Source organism: Micropterus salmoides, unplaced genomic scaffold (assembly GCF_014851395.1).
Source record: "Micropterus salmoides isolate LMB-PRFRI ecotype aquatic unplaced genomic scaffold, ASM1485139v1 Ms_hic_scaffold_15, whole genome shotgun sequence".
NCBI lineage: Eukaryota > Metazoa > Chordata > Actinopteri > Centrarchiformes > Centrarchidae > Micropterus > Micropterus salmoides.
The window spans coordinates 15,089,359-15,107,155 of NW_024040596.1; the positions used below are offsets into that span (position 1 = coordinate 15,089,359).

The 17,797-nt window shown below is 37.8% G+C and overlaps 1 protein-coding gene across 1 annotated transcript; it reads right to left on the reverse strand.

The window, feature by feature from the left end:
• Positions 1-3,275: 3,275 nt before the first annotated feature.
• lnpa (limb and neural patterns a) lies at positions 3,276-14,679 on the reverse strand. Its single transcript, XM_038720534.1, has 13 exons — positions 14,539-14,679; positions 13,681-13,783; positions 13,169-13,210; positions 9,360-9,547; positions 9,197-9,255; positions 9,057-9,097; positions 7,043-7,126; positions 6,905-6,956; positions 6,590-6,811; positions 5,401-5,506; positions 4,963-5,033; positions 4,497-4,652; positions 3,276-4,273 (listed from the first exon to the last, which is right to left on the reverse strand). The coding sequence occupies exons 2-13, from the start codon at positions 13,705-13,707 to the stop codon at positions 4,101-4,103; spliced, it is 1,221 nt and encodes a 406-aa protein (XP_038576462.1). The 5' UTR covers positions 13,708-13,783; positions 14,539-14,679; the 3' UTR covers positions 3,276-4,100.
• Positions 14,680-17,797: the final 3,118 nt, after the last annotated feature.

Consider the following 17,797-nt stretch of genomic DNA (forward strand, 5'->3'; position numbering starts at 1 on the left):
TTGCCAGTATTAGATTTGATCATTTTTGTTTGAAGGAGGAAAATGTGGCTGTAATGGCTTCCTAATAGCAAACACAGGGGATACAAATCCAGAGACCCTGTTCTGTAGTGCTTCCATAAGCACCACTGATTTATAGAGGTCTTTATGACAGAAAAGAAAATGATCTGCTGCAGGTATAAATCAGGTGAGGAGTAGGAAATTGAACTTAGATATCATCTTGTCAGATGCTTAATGCTCTTCCTCCTGTCACATTCGATAGGACCAATTTGGAGAATCCTGCAGAGGTAAAAAGAAGACAATTAACAATGACAGTGTGGTAATAGATGAAGCTATAAAATGAACCTGCTGCCTGCAGGATGCTTTGTATGATTTCCACATGAGGTAGTGGCAGGGGTGTGTTGTCATGGCCTTCCATTTGTTCTCTTCCCTATTCTGCTTTTGGTGGTTTCTTGAGCATCCCTCCCACAGAAATGTGTATGCGTTAGTAAAACAGCAAGAAAACAAAGAGAAAGAAGTCATTTTGGTGCTTTGACTCTCCTCTATAATTGAATTATTATCCTGCATATGACAGGACTTGTAAATTTAGGTTAACCTTGTTTTTATGCTATTGATTCCGAGGGCATGTTCTATCCTAAATAAAATTAATCAATATATCAGTTGTCAAGCACAAGAATTATGTATGCACAGAAACATTAAAAGTGCAAACAGCCAAATAAATGATATCCCTGTCTTGGACGTAGCTTCTCTATTTTAAGTTAGGCAGTTTTAAATACTATAATGAAACAGATATTTTCATGTTATATATGTTGTCTTTCTTTTCTACTTTAGTATTTAATTAAGGTACAGCCGTGAATGGTTTGCAGTAATAATTGTCAAACTGTGTGAGTGCTCAAACAGATGTCATCGCTCAGTGGCGTAATGAGTTCAAGATAGGACAGAGAATGACAATGCTCTCTGATCCCTGAATGTCACTCTGGTGTAAACTACAGCACAGTGGTTTATTGCCGGCATCATGTATTCAGCGGCGTGCATTCATGATTTGACAGATAGAACGTGGGGGGGGGGGGAGAAAAAAATGGAAACCCATCCATCTGGGCGTGTAGGTTTCAAATGACTTGAATTTTAAAAACTAATTTCTTGGAAGCTGATGACCTTTTGTGAGAAGCGACTGAACTTTGTCAAGTGGCAATTCAAGCCCAAGCAGCTAAAGAGCTACAGTAATAACCACAGAGCCACTGTTCGGGAACCATCACCCCTCACAGCTCATCAAGCCAAGCTCTTGTATAATGTAATTTGATTTTAATGTTTCTCTGAAGGAGATTGTGCTCTTATTACTGTGTAATGATGCTGTTGTCAAGAGCCAATGGTGATATCTGATATCACAGCCATGTTAACGTCTTCTGTGACACTCATCTCAGCATTTTCCACATCGTCTCCATTGTACAATTGCTTGTGCTGTATATTTATGAATTTGTTGGTCTTCCTGTTGCATCCAGCTTCATGATCGACAGAAACATGGTAAATCTTTAAAACTCCCTTCCTTATTACTTTTGTCTGATATGGTACATTTTTCGTATTCAGTACAGTAGATAGAGCATAACGATGAAGGTCTTTGCTGAGATGAAGAGAATTCTGAAGTGCTCACACCCGAGGGCAGCAAATGGAAAAGTGACAAGCCTGGTGCACTTGTCTATTTTACTTATTCTGTGCCTCTGTTTCATATTCTGCCTCGCACCGTGGGGTTATTTTCCTTCGGGGTTCAAGAGGGCACGCTCTTTCATTTCTTCAGAAAATTGTTTCGCAGGATTTCAATCTTTGGCTGCTAGATATGACAAAACACAATATCAAGAACACTTATGTTTCTTATCTGCCATTTTTTCTGGGTATAAATAAAAGATCAGTATAAATTTATGTCAAGTGGCCTCGAATGCACATGTGAGGGATGAGTATGAAAAGAACTATGAACCTTGGGACAGCCCCACTGTACATTTTCATCGCTTGCTCAAAATTACCTTGGCACTGGGGCTTTGTATGTCATTTGTCATCCTTGAAAATCAATTAGTGTTTCCTTGATAGCAATCCAGATGTAATCCTTTTGTGTGTTTGGACAATAGGACACAAAAACCCGATGTGTATAGTCTGCTTTAACGTTATGAAAACAGTATTTCTTTGAATAGTTCATGTAATAGGTTGAGATGGTTAATTAAGTTCAGACTATGATAACTGAGAGTGTAAACACCCAGTAAAACTCATCTCAACACACAAATGCTTGTACCAGAGTAACTAATACTTTAAAAAGCAAAGATATTTTTGTTGACTGTTTTCTGTGCAACTGCCAGCTCTCTGTGATCTCTCATCTTTCTGAAATTCTTCATGCATGATATAGATAAATAACGCCAAAAAAACAAAAAAAAACACATAATAATTCTACTGACTATGAAGTGCCAACTGTCAAGACATGATTCAGTGCTGTGGAATCAAAAATATTACTCAAACATACATTTTCAAACCACTTCGCACAGAGATCTTTTGTGATATATTACTTATGATGATGCTCATATGTGCAGGCTATGTATACTGGACAACCTCCCAGTGGTGTTAAAACATCCAAACATTGTCCTATTGATGTCCCATTTTTTTCCCTTTTGGCTCTTGTCAGAGGTCAACCTCAAACAGCATGCGGTGGAATCGGGCGTTACTTTCTGTGTCACATTGATGCATCACAAGGCCCAGGAGGTCACCGCTCTGTAAACATACATTATCAAAACCCACAGAAGATGTTGGGTGTTGACATCACCAGTGGTTTACGGTCTATCTTCAGGGGAAGAGGGTCATGTGATGGCACAAAGCAACTTTGTAGCCACAATGATTTTCTTGTTGCAAATGAAGAGGGTCAAGCAATCAAGACTGGCTGGGCTCTGTGTCAGCACCATTATCTTATGCTGTCTGAAATGATCAATGAGCTAAAATAAAATGATCACAAGCTAAAATTGGCCTGCTAATGAAAAGGGACTGTTTAAACATGCTTCTTGGCGAGAAGCTGACCAGAGATGAAATGTGGCAATTTGAAATACATGACGCAATATAGGTAGCAGGAATACATGGAGCTATTGTCATTGTGGCTTCTTACATGTTACTTTGACCTTTCCTATTCATATTTTGATGCTAATACAGAATTACTTTTAAAATGATTGTGTTTTCATAGCAACATCAGTCAAATAATTATCCAGCACGTATCTATCTAGATGAATGTGTTATGATCCTGAGCACACATGTAGTTCTCAAAAGTTTATTTAGTATTATTTATATAGAACAGGGTTCAGACATTCAGCAAATACATACCGTCTGTAAACAGTCAAAATACTTTGTCTATATGTAAATAAGTTTCATTGACATATGCACTGAAGCAGAGACAAAATATAAGAGGCACTTACGGCAGGTGCACAGTACTGACAAATCTCCTTTTCATTAATAAATACAGACTATGTGTATTCCTATCATGGTACCATGATTGTGTAAACATGTTAGCACCACCGTGCTGCAGAGTACCCTATTCAACACTCATGAAAGGCACGGCATTATAGAAAAATATTTATAAATAATTTCCCATAAATAAAAATTTATTTTCCCCAAAAATATTTCTTGTTTTGTTTGTGCATTTTCCAATTATCCCAGACAGAATAATGTTAGAAATTGAGTTGAAAACATAGAAAATAAAGAAAACTACTATATATAACTATACAACATAAAAAACAAAAAACTAAATTTAAATTCAAACGATAAAAATCAAACCCATAATGCTCTCAATACAATGTTATAAAAAATGTCCAGGCTATGTAATCATACTGGGAAGGTGGTTTGTAATCATACTGGGAAGGTGGTTTGTTTGGCGGTTGTGCTAGTGCTATGCAATTTAACATTTAATTCATTACTATTGCTAGAACTATAAAAGCTATTCTCAAAAGAAAGGACATTCTGTACGATAAGCTGAAAATCACATCAGATGCGGACTTAACTTACTTTGTGTCTCCAACTTACGGCAAAAAAAAAAAAAAAAAGACCTCCACCCTGACTTGTGTTCAAATCACTACTCCACTGTTTTATTCCACCTCCATGGCAGACACATCTTGCTCTCCATCAGATTTATCCGGGGGCAAATCTTGTGACTGTGGGGTGCTTTCGCTGTCTGACAAAGGACTGGGCTCTGTGGTCATTGGTGTGCCTGGCTTTTGGGTGTCTGTTTCAGCGGAGAAATCAGCAAGCTTGGTTTTCTCTGATAATAAGAGATACATTTTCAGTTTAGATATGCATGCAGAATAAAACACTCGAAAAGACAGGAACAAAAGATATAAAAAGGACTGTATGTGTGTATAGTAGAATTCAGAATTTTTATATGTTCTTTCTGAATGTACTCATGTTGGTAACATCTGATTACATGCGTGACCATTACATGTTTTGCCTTTTATGTACAAAACCTGCTTGGATGTTATTGTCACCTAAAACAGATTGGTCATCATCTACGTCAGCAGCAGGCGATGGTAAGGGTGCCTCAGAAAACATCTTCAGTTCGCTAGTGACCTCTGGGAGTCTGGGTGCCTGAGGCCTGATCTTTCTTGCAGGGTTCAAGAAATAACAATATGCACATCGGAAGGCTGAAACAACACAAATAAAACATACATATAGTTTATGTCATCTCACTAATACATTCTCAGTCAGACATAGATTAATATACATGAATATGAACCAATGACAAAAACGCCTGAGATGCATAAACACTTCAGATTGATGTGTAGTACTGGTTTGCATATTCAATCTTGGTGCGGTTTTGCTTACAGGGGTTGGTAGTGGCAGAGGCATTTAAGAGCCATATGATATACTACGCTGCCAAATGCTAGAGGGCAAATGAAGGCACTGTGTTTGATGGAGACTGACAAAAGAGTGTTGTGTTTCTCTAAGCCTTACCAACGTATTCAAATTCCTCTTTTAATGCCATGCCGTTATGGGACAGACACTGTTGACATATGAGAGCACATCTATGGGGAGGGAAAGACAATCCAGTTAAGACAGCATACAGTACACGAACTTGCAGATTACATTAAAGATCATTTTATTGACACATACAATGACATTGTTTGCAGCTCAAGAGGCGCACAGGTTTTAGCAATTCAATGTTAATCTTGGGATATTATCAGAATTTTAACATTGTTTTCCATAGTAAAAAGGCGTATCAATCTGGCAGATACATATAGAATACCTATTATATGAAAATGATGTGTTGCATCAGCACACTGCATTTTTATAAATTAGATAAGAAAACTCTTAACAAATTAACAATATTTCTCAAAAGATTATGAGATTTTTGAAAAGAGATGTCTCCCTTCAAAAGCAGAGGTTGTGTACCTATTCTGAGGGCCATCTCCAACAAGATACTCAATGAATCTGTCCATAGCACCTCTTTCCCTTGGGAGCACAGGTCTGGCAAGGGGCGGGCCTGGGGGGTGCATCCCTGTTAAAGCACAACATCAATGCCTGTTAGACACAGTCTGCAGTCTTGAATACAAACTACCATACAAGGTCTGCTTACAGTAAAAACTAAGTGAAATAGTGAGGCAGAGATTCACTGCACAAAGCGTAATGAATTTTCCTTTTTCTTAATGAGTTATCACTGGATCTCACTTGCAAAGCACGTCCAGAATCCCTGCTGTGTTGGTGAGTAGTAATTAATATAATCTAACATCAAGAGCAATCATAGGAAGATGACTGGTCATTTCTGTGAGACTTGGCAGAGTCTTAGTATCCTGCTGGTTATTAATTTACCAACATATGGAAACTCTGTGGTGACTCTTTGTATCAAATTGCTTTTCACTTTCAATTTTCCACAGAAGCAGGTGATAACATCAAGTCATGTAAACCATTTGTGATGTGTTCCCAATGCCAAAGGCAATTTCACCAAGCATTAAAAGACATTTAGTGAGATTCCACCACCATTGCCCAGAGAACAAACGCAGGTTTGGCTAATTAATCATAGTTAATGTAATCCTGATGCATACCTCCACAGTTGGCATTCCACATGGCAATTACAGCATGCTGCTTCCTCTAGGAACACATTCCCTTTACTGTTTGCACTTATTTGCATCTTCTATTGAGTGTTCATAGTCCAGAAATAATTCATATTGAATATTCAACACCTATACACTCCACAGATGTCTTCCATATACAACTGTTGTATGGAAGGTTTATGTTGCCTGGCTGGGGTTTTGAAATATTTAAAAGCAACGAAAGATCTCACATCTTTCGTTGCACAAGCATCGTATTCTCACTATTCTGACTTTTTCAAAACGTTATCACCTATTTCTAATACAAGTTCATAATTGTACATTTGTTTGCCAAATGTTAAGACTTTTTGTAAGATATTTAGAAACTACATTCATAAAACTTTCCCATTACAACTACTGTATAACATGTACCACCCATGCTGACATCACACCACAGAGCCTTGAGCAACTGGGGACACTGAGCCAGGGAAGAGTGAATCACACCTTAATCGACCACATTATGATGTGGTCCCCCCTGTGTGCAGGTAACTCACCGATTCCTGAAACAGGTGTTCCAGGGGTCACAGGTTTCCTCATCAAGCCCTGCTGAGCAGCTATAGCCGACAGGGTCCTCTCTGGGGGTCCACCTGGAGCAGAGTGGGAAGATCGTCCAGGATAGGTGGGCCCAGAGGAAAGAGGAGGGCGGGCAGCGGCTCCGCTTGCAGGATTCACCACCACTGTGGGCGTCTTTGGGATGACATTGCGCTGACGGAGCTCTAACACAAAAAACATTGCAGGTAACTTAACAACAGCAAGAAATGCCAGAGGAAAAGTAGGGAAATAGTGCTGTCTTCAGAACTCACTGCTACCTTGTCCTGGTTTTGGAGTCATCTGGGGTCCAACTGGAGAGCTTCCAAGCTCCTTTATAGACATAACAAGAGAGTATTCAATATGGAACACAATTAAACAACTGATTAATTTAACGAAGTAAAACCAAAATAACTTACAATTTTTTTGTTGGAATCAGGATCGAATCTCTCCAGAATCATTTTAGCATTTTTATATGTCTCAGTTTCCATAACTTCTTCAAGCTGGAAAAAACAAGATATTAAAAAGGTATTACAGGATAAATGCTTACATCATTCTTTCAATACATTGCAAAGAAATAATTCCTATAATAGCTCATCCACGAGTAACTATTTGATGATCATCTGATGTAATTAATAGGTGTTTTATAAAAGAATTAAACCAATATCTTAGAATCACTTACAACAACATTACACACACATAAGTAAACACGACTGAGCAAGGACACAAGGAGTTACTTCACTAAATAGTACATCTTGATTTAAGCACCAAACATTTCTAAATATTTACATATAATATGAAGAATAATTACACTCACTACTTCAATAATGGAGAGTGTGAAAATCCATCAGCCCTAATTATTGAAAGTTATTAAACTTGACAGAGGATGACAAGCAATTTTTCAGATTTATTTCTTTCCTGCACTAAATGCTATTAATTAAAGTGACATAAGGAGAATGGTTTACTGGGTTAAGTCACTGTACCAATCACACGCTGTCTCTACAGATCCTAGACTAGCAAGTGTCTTGCTACAAAAATGGAGAGGCTTCCCAGATAACTTGCCAAAAGAAGTGCAAGGCTTCACTTCACTGAAGACCACTAGACATCAAAATTACAATCTATAGAGATTATGAGTTATATGTTTCTCTCACTTATTCGACCCTGGTGGAAGTAAGAGGTGCATGAAAACTGTTAATCGAAACGTCAATTTGCAGATCTGTCAAGCTCACAGGGCAAATTTCAGGGACATTAGAGGGATAATCTGTCGGGTGTTTGTAAAAGATTCAATTCAATTTTATAATGGCTTTATAACTACTACTGCTATACTGACTACACCACCTCTGGAAATAGTTTGGTTTTCTAAAAGACATTTAGCAAGAACGACATCTGACCAACTGTTTTCAAATATTAGTTTTTGTTCAACAATTTTAGGCACTTGGTTGCTTAAAATGGGAGAAACTTGTGAAGGAGCACATAAAAATCATTAAATGTGGTATTGAAATTTTGATTTGTTGTTCACCCACTGAAACATGAAAAGAAAAAAGTAAACAGAAAGGTCAAAGTCGCTCTTTGAGCATTTCACCTTTGTGCCGTGGCATTTAAACGATGCCCAATTGGCACTAAGGGGCCTAAAGTGTGCCAAGAAAACATCCCCCACACCATTACACCACCACCACCAGCCTGCACAGTGGTAACAAGGCATGATGGATCCATGTTCTCATTCTGTTTACGCCAAATTCTGACTCTACCATCTGAATGTCTCAACAGAAATCGAGACTCATCAGACCAGGCAACATTTTTCCAGTCTTCAACTGTCCAATTTTGGTGAGCTCTTGCAAATTGTAGCCTCTTTTTCCTATTTGTAGTGGAGATGAGTGGTACCCGGTGGGGTCTTCTGCTGTTGTAGCCCATCCGCCTCAAGGTTGTGCGTGTTGTGGCTTCACAAATGCTTTGCTGCATACCTCGGCTGTAACGACTGGTTATTTCAGTCAAAGTTGCTCTTCTATCAGCTTGAATCAGTCGGCCCATTCTCCCTCTGACCTCTAGCATCAACAAGGCATTTTCGCCCACAGGACTGCCGCATACTGGATGTTTTTCCCTTTTCACACCATTCTTTGTAAACCCTAGAAATGGTTGTGCGTGAAAATCCCAGTAACTGAGCAGAGAATGAGAGAATACTCAGACCGGCCCGTCTAGCACCAACAACCATGCCACGCTCAAAATTGCTTAAATCACCTTTCTTTCCCATTCTGACATTCAGTTTGGAGTTCAGGAGATTGTCTTGACCAGGACCACACCCCCTAAATGCATTGAAGCAACTGCCATGTGATTGGTTGATTAGATAATTGCATTAATGAGAAATTGAACAGGTGTTCCTAATAATCCTTTAGGTGAGTGTAAGTGAAACTTGACAAATACAAAAACATCACTTACTATTTTTCTTTTTTGTGCTTTAAGATCCTCTAATTTGTCATCTGAAAAAAAAAAAAATAGACAATTCAACACCAGTTTAAACATAACAAAAATTACCGTTATGCGGAAAATTATATATAAATAGCAAAAAGGATACATACTATTTTTTTCAGTTCTTCGTGAAAAAATTATTATAAGCATTTTGCGAAGTATCCAAACTCTAAAAGGAAAAGACAGGGAAAAAAAAAAAAAAAAAAAAATGGTTGACTGGTTCCACTGTAGTTACAGTTTACAATTACACGATGGACTATCTTGCACACTTACAGTAATGGAAATATTAGGAAGGGAAGAGACAATATGAGCCGTCCCATCAACTGTTCGGGCAGGTACCAGAAATACACAACTATACATGTGATCAGGTAGAGAAGAGACGAGTATAGAAGTAGTCGCCCAACCCATATCTTCAGCTGCCTTTGATACTTCTCACTGTACTCTTCAAGAATCTGTATATCCTGTGGGGACAAATTAACGGACATTTATATTAGTACACAAATGTGATTTATGTGACAGAGACTCTGGTTATGTGAAACTGTTTTGTCATTCAAACTGCATTCAATCCCAGTGCCATCAGAATGACCATTATTATTTTACACATATTTAGAGCTTTGTCTCATGTAACGCAGAACAGTGAAACACAGTTCATTGCTTTAAACAACATCGGACATTGACCGAGTACAGCAAAGACATGTTTCGCATTGAAATACATTATGTTCATACAAAGTACATGTATGACGTTGGATAAGATTTTCTTCTCTACAGTGTAAAATACCTTTTACTATCACTATGCTCATTGTTCCTAATTGATCATCTCTGAAAAATTACTTAATATACATGTATGTTTTGTTGTTTCATTTTCCTGATCTGGTCGGATTCAAAACCTCAGAATTACCACCCAAAGATGTGAGATCTTTACTGTATGTGACCTGAGTGGGATTCCACCTCAGTGTTGGTAGCTTAGTGCTTTACACCAGCAGAGCCACAAAGGACCACTGCAGTAATTACTGTATGTACAACACAATACTGTAAAATACACTAGATGATTACCATCCATAATTATTGTTAGTGTTTGTTATGGAAATGACAGATTCTGTAAATGTTGGGTAATATAACTGCGCTGACTAAGGTGAAAACTGTGTAATCTGTCTTTTATAGTACTGCAGCATACTACTTTCAGTACTTCTAAGGTGATTTGAAAAATGTATCTTGCATCGTTTTAGAGGATTCATTGGTAGTTAAAACGAGTAAGCTGAAAAGATATCATTATGTTGTGTTTTCGTGATTAAACCATATGTTGTGTCATGACATTTCAAAAGAAACTTATATTTTGAATCAATGGTTGTGTGGTGAGAGAAGTTTACAATGTGTTACAAGTGTGATGAGTTTGGAGATTTGTACTAAGAGTGGTGAACTAGTACCACATACTTGCAATAATAGTACCAAAGCGATGAACAAAAACTGTAAGTAGTTTAAAATGGTGAGATAAGAAATAGCCTACAACAAGTAGGGTAATGTATTCTTTAACATAAAATATACAAATATAATCCCGTCACTGTCACAGTTACACTTTCATTCTGTGGGAAACACAGATCCGTTTTAAGGGACTAGGGAAATTATAAGCAAAGTTCCACCTTCTTCCTATATTTTATGTTTGCATGGTTTGAATACATTACATAAAGAGACTGCACCCACACACAACATAGGTAAGTCAACGTAACTTAACTCTTTATGGTGAAATGTTCATGTTCCTATTTTCTGGTCTAGATTATTAATGTTAAAGTTAGGTTTCACAGCCATGTTTTCCAGTAGGGCTGGATCATCATCCTATATAACTGCCCCCCAAATATTTCAATAGAACATAATTTGAATGCAGTACAAGGCTCTGGGGAAAATAACCATTTGTTGGAGCTTTACAATATTATACATTAGGATGAGTTACAAATTGAATTAGGGCTGTTTTATCATAACTAATCAATTAATTGCTGCAGCTCTAAACTGAATTTAAAAGTTAAATCTAGCAGCTCGGTATTTCATATTGCAAATCCAGAGTTCCTGCTACTGCCTTAGTGCCATATCTGTCAACAGTGTAGGCAGGTGTCATGTCTTTACAAAAACGCAAATGACAGCAAATTCTATTAGGATTAGCCATTACATTTTTGACTACAAACATCAATGTCTTTAGCAGGACTGAAAACTTAAAGATGAACATGCAGCATATCAGCTGGACTAACTGGTGGCCACATACCAACTATTTATGTAATTTATTATCATTTTTTCAATGAACAAATGGTTCATTCATCTTTTTTTTAAATATGGAAAGGTTACACTGCTGCCATTTACCCCGTCCAAAAATAGCTGTTGGACAGAATGGGACCCACTCCGGTCGCTATGGTCCTACTGTAACATGTGTGTCTGTCACTCTAAAGCACCAGAAAGACTGATTTCACATCCACCCTTGCAGTGTATCACACGTGTTTGCCTATGTGTGGTGTAACCATGCACGTGAATAATTACTGTCACTACATTATTCTTTCATCATAAAAACTAACCGGCACAACACCCATCTATTCACTACTCCAGTGCCACCTGACCACTTCAGTATATGCGTAGAGTCTTTTGGCCCAAGGACAAGCACTGAAAATAGGCTGACACTGGCTTAACTGTAGAGCTACACTAAAGCCCTATCAATCAGCAAATGAGGAGCTGATTTGGCATTCATTGACACATCTCTTTACTTCAGAAAATAGGTCAGAAGATACATGCTTATACAACATGTCTTCAACAACATAGTTTCTATATCAAAAAAGGACTTAAGTATCAGTAAGATAAATAAATGATAGACAAACGTTCATAAAGTATTCTTTTTTTCCCCCATATTATAAGAATGCCACAGATTTATAATATGTTTTATCTGCATGTTTAATTAAAGTATTGTGAACTACACGGCGACTCATCAAAACGGCTCCCCAGCACATCACTGCCACATCGCAGACACCAGCCAAATATAGAGCATGCAAAATATCTGGAGGAGTCGGCCGACTCGACATCCTCATCCAGTCAATGAGAGCAGGCAGCTGGCGGAACAGGCAGCTACTTTTTTTCAGCAAAAAACTTTTATTCACCTCCAGCTCTCTCTGTAGCACAGATGATCCCTGCTACCTGCGTGTGCTAATCCATTCTTTCACGCATATTCTTTGTATTACTATCTTTATAATAACAAACTACAGCTGTTTCGTGTCATTTCCCGCTTCACGTGTATTTTCTTGACAAAACGTGGTTTGGAGACCAGCATCGGGTGACACAGCGTCAGCTTGTGTAGTGTGTGAACCCCTGTCACCGATCAGTCACATAGTGTAAACGCCACAACAACTTCAAGACTCCCGTCACAAGACAGCAAGTTGTGTAGTGTGAACAGCACGGCCATCAGCCGACGCTGAAAGTCGTGTAGTCTGCAAGAGCCTTCATGGGTTAGCGAGGTATGCTGAGCCTAAAGCCAAAGAGTTTTCGATGTCCCAAAGGTGGCTCTCTGATCAACTGCCATGTTAACTTATGCTGTACACCTAACTCGATGGAGGTTATGTATTCGGATTGAAGTTGGCTGCAAAAAGCACTGCCCTTTCACAATTATTTTCCTGATTCTATTCGCTATAGATTCTCAGCAGAGGGAATACGTTACATCTGCAAACTTGGTAAGCAGTATGTTAATAATGCAACCGAATGACTGGTTTGCCAGAGCTAAAGAGTTACAGTATATACAACATGTCTTCAACAACATAGTTTCTATATCAAAAAAGGACTTAAGTATCAGTAAGATAAATAAATGATAGACATATGAGGCACTTTCTCTCACTTTTTTTAATCTTCAGTAAGGACCACAAGGGTAAAAAGTTAGCAACGTTTGTGAAAATTGTTCATGTGGGCTTTTTCTACCTATTCTCAGTGCAGGTTAGTCTGTAAATATTATTTAAAATTTAAAGCAAAGATTTGTTGTGCTTTAGTAAAAATACTGCATGTTCTCTCACACCCCATGTAAATATAAAAACAGCACTTCTGTTTTTATTTTTTCATAAGCATACCTTATCGATTCCTTCCAAAATCTCCACAGTGGATGGTTTAGCCTGTAGGGCAAATATTTTGAAATCCCAGTCAGAGAGAACAAACGATGACATGTGCCATAACAACATTGCTCGTTGCGCAAGCAACTTCTTTAAGGAGCTGGATACTTCCTGTTTCCTCTTTCACACATTTTGTTTGTGTGTCGTGTGTTTGTCTGTGGTCGTGATATTATGTAGTTAGCCTGTGTATGCCAAGGAATAGTGATGCCAGGAGTATTAGCATAAACATCTGAATTGTGATCATTTATTTAGACCTTTCCATGCATGTGACCACTATTTGTGCCTAAAATATGGTGTGGTACAATTATTTGTCAAAGATCCTACATGTGCATCCAAGCTTATTAAATATAAAAAGTTACAAGAATACAAAAAATGTTGACAAAGCAAAAATGTTGACAACTAATGATAAATAATGTAATTTGCATTACAGCAGCATAATGAAAGACATAGTTAGTAAAGGTTTGAAAACAAACCTTCCACCATGAGATAACAGCCCCCATGTCGATAATGAAGGAGTGTAGGATATTCTGTTACTGGGACTCTCTTCTGAGTTTCTCTCACAGTTGACCTTTCTGCCTGTTGACAGTGTAATACAACATTTATGCAAAAAATCCTGCCTTCATGAACGTTATAATGTTAAGCTGTTGAATGAACTGTTTTAGAGGTGTTGATTCAACTTTAAGAATCATAATCAGCTTTAATTTTCCAAGTATATGCACACATTCAATGACTTAAAAGTGGCTCTCAATATGTTACACAGTTCCAAGAACAATTCACAGGAAAATAAACATACAACGAAGCTAATGGTAAAAAAATACCATACAGTGGATATACAAGTCTGCAGTACAAATAATTGCATCGAAAAAAACTGCCATTCAAACAACGTCTTTAAACTGTATAGGTGACCAGACTGAACTAAGGTAACTTACCCTTGCTGTTACCCTAAACTAGCAAACTTAACTTTACAATGTTTTCGGGGGGCAACTCAACGTGTTAAATAGAATCAGCGGTAACCTCACATGGAGAGTTTGTCATGTCGCTATTTGCAAATAACATTTAATTAACAGCGTCTTAACCCACTTAATTCATCAACGCAGTACACCGGTGAGTTAGCATTAGCATTGCCGTACCCCTGGCTAACCGTGGGTAGCTAACCGCTAGCTGGTAATGCTAACACTAACGCAGCCCGCAGTCCATTACAACTCACAGCAGTCATTGCTAACTTAGTTATCGTCTCGGCTCTAGCTAAGCTATAAGCAAACGGTGCCGAATAATGTCACTGGAAAGTGACTGCATAACAGCCAAGTGTGAGAAACATTGCAGCGTATTACCTTGACAGCTGAGTTGTCCGGTTTCAACAGTGTGTAGCAGGACTGCAGACTCTCTTTACATGGAGGGTGTGTGAGCCAAGATGGGGGAGTGTCCACTAAAAGAACAGCATGGAACAAGAGCGCTGCTGGGCCTTGACGGAAATCTGGTTCGTGTCTCTAATGGGACCCACTAAATGTAAATGTTCTAATGTTTAAACTTAGTTTAGAAGTGTTGCAATGTTTACAGTTCACGGAATTGTTCTAGTGCACACAGACGGTTGTGTCGGGAAATAAAATAGTCCCGCAGTGTCAGCGTCACAACTTTATGTTTAGTTTAGTCTTACTGGTGATGACTATTATGAACCACTTAGCCTCGCTAATATTTAGCAAGGGTGGGAAGTAACTAGCCAAAGTATGTACTCAACGACCGTAGGCTAAATTTACCTAACTGTAGGCTTATTTTGAGATAAGAATTTATTGATCCCTTAGTGACATTAATAAGCTACCCAGCAATAGCCCATATACAGTAAAAAGTAAGCTCTACCTTTACCGGCTACATATTAATGCATGTATTATAATCCAATAATATAATACACATTATATGGGACGTGTGTGTAAAAATAAACAGGAGTGGAAAAAAACTGAAAATGAAAAAAGTTCTTAATTCTGCTTAATGAGCATTTTTACTTATTTTATATTTGGGCTGTTGCTTAAGTAACAGAATAAAAATATTAACATCCAAATGTTACTTAAGTAACATTTTGAATGCAGGATTGTTACTACTTTAACTTGTAGGAAGATCTGAGTAGGTTCTTCCCATACAGTCTATGGTTCTTCCATCACTCATTAGTAGTAGTAGCTTAGTAGTTGTTATAGCTGTAGTAGTACTACCACTACTATTAGCAGTTGTGAGTGGTCATTTTAAACTTACTGTGGAATTTTGAAATAAGTCTGATTTCTCCTACAGTGATTTCCAATTGAGCCTGACTGACATCATGCTGTCCAGTGAGATGAAAAATGTATTTGTCACATTACAACAGGCTGTAAAGGGAAATTAAGTTTGTGGCTCCCTTCTGCTACATAGCAGACAATATACAGCAATACAAGCAATTATAAAATGGTAAACAGAAATAAAATATATACAATGTAGCAGTGCCGAGGATGAATTTGAGTTTAAGTCTGCTGCTTAAGTCTGCTTAAGACTGCTCTGCAGTCTAGTGGTGCGGCAATAGAAACTTCTATAACTCTTCCCAGAAGGCAGCAGGGTGAACAGGCTGTGGCTGGGGTGGGGACTGTTTTTTAATAACCTTTGGGCTCTGTGTAAGCACCTCACCTCACTGATATCACTGATGTTCAAGAGATGGGTACCAACCCTACTAGTAGTTTCAGAGTGGCTATAGTGCAGTGTATAGGCTGACCATTGATTGGCCGTTATTTGCAAGGTTGGTGGTTCAATCCAAAATGCCCTCCTGTTGAAGCATCATTGCAAAAGCCACTGAACCCCAGATTACTCACTGTGTATGCTAAAAATGTTATTAACTTTGAATAAAAATGCCAAAATAATGTAATGCAGTAGTTGTCATGCTTAATGCAGATTTTAGAATAAGTTCAAACAGTGTTAACATCGTTACCAAGGACAATGGTGTCTTTGATCCGTTACAAATATAGAGAAAGCATTGAATTTATTAGGTTTGCACACAAAATGCAATCACAAGTTCTCCATTGACATCTTACGTCTTAACCAATCTTTTGTAACATTGTAAAATGCCAGTAGGTGTAATTGACCATAGTGTTTAGATCTGTAGGGTTAACAAAATTACATACAGAACTTAAAACAGTGGGAGGTTGCTCATATAAGCAAGAGTGGATCGGAAAAATTTGAAAAAAAGTTTGGTGAACAGTTAAAATGGACTAAACAAAGGAAAGAGAAAGGAACATGTTCAATAACTTCTACGAGAACAAATTGATTTGCTTTAATGATAAACACCATAGTTTTGCTAGTTAAAAGTGAAACAGCTTAGACCTCAATTTGTTATTAACTCACTGCAGATGAACAAAGATCTCCAGGACAACACATCTACAGGTAAGAATCTTTGATTTCCTGTGTGAAAATCTCCCCTTAAAACACAACTGATGTGTTTCAAAGTGAGCATTTTAATACTGCTGGTGCACCAAAAAGTATTGCTGATTTTTCCAAGAATGAAAGTGAAACCAGCACCCTTGGAATAAATACCAAATGAACACCAACTCTCCTGCACTGACTTTCTAGCTTAATTTTAAGTAAGTTATCAGTACATGTTCCATTTCAAAAAGAAACAAAGAAACAAAAATACTCCATGTATCAGTAAGCTACCAGCTCTGGTGTACAATGCCACTAAAGCAATCTGTCTAAAGTGTATTGTTTCTGCATTTTCTTAGTAAGTGGAAAATAATAACGGTCAGTGGTTGACCACAGAGACTCGACGACATCCAAATTGTGCTCGAAGGCTGACAGTCAGCTTGGTGCTTCAACTGTGGTGTTTGCTCATTTAGTAGATGACCTCTTCAAATAACCATAAAGCTGATTTTTAAACTGTCCATTCAGTTCTTTTGGGGAGTGACATTGCATGTTAACGAAATAATTGATATTCTTTACATTTGCCATTGGGTTCTAATGAAATTTTGAGTGAATCACTGGGTCTAAACAAAGTGTGACCTGATAGTTGTGTATAAGCCTGTAAGCCCACTATAGGAAATATAGTATGTGCAGGTCTTTCGGTCAAAAAACAGTCTGTCAAGAAACAATTATATGGCTGTGTTTGGACACTGCAGGATTGAAACATTTAGTTATAATTTATGACAGCCAGACTTTACAAATGCCAATTTCAACTTAAGTTTAGAGGCTTTTTTTGCCTTTCAGCCTTTGATAGTCAGAAAATATAGGAGCGGGCAAAGACATTGCATTGACATGATATGTCTCAGTAAGCCACCAGGAAGCTCCAATTTATATATAGCCTTTATTTAATCAGGTAAACAAGATTTGCAAGAGAGACCATGTGAACAGAAGGTATTATTAAAGCAAAAGTCACAACACAGCCAGTCACAAAAGGACCTACATACAAACAGCATACAGGTTTAAAAAGATCTTTAAATCAAAATTAGTGTTCTTAAACACATGATACTAAACACCTGTAGTATAGCCATGCTGACAAAGACAGAATTTAAGCTTTGTTATGTGTACCTGTTTCTTCTATTGTAGACATCTTGCTGCCACTTCTTGTTACATGAGTCATTCCCTCTA

Excerpts from the sequence above, each read along its gene's own strand:
- lnpa (XM_038720534.1), bottom strand. The coding sequence starts at position 13,707 with ATGGGGGCTGTTATCTCATGGTGGAAG. Across the intron at positions 6,957-7,042 it reads CTGATTCCAACAAAAAAATT|GAGCTTGGAAGCTCTCCAGT; the intron begins GTAAGTTATTTT and ends ATGTCTATAAAG. Across the intron at positions 5,034-5,400 it reads GGAGATGGCCCTCAGAATAG|ATGTGCTCTCATATGTCAAC; the intron begins GTACACAACCTC and ends CCCTCCCCATAG.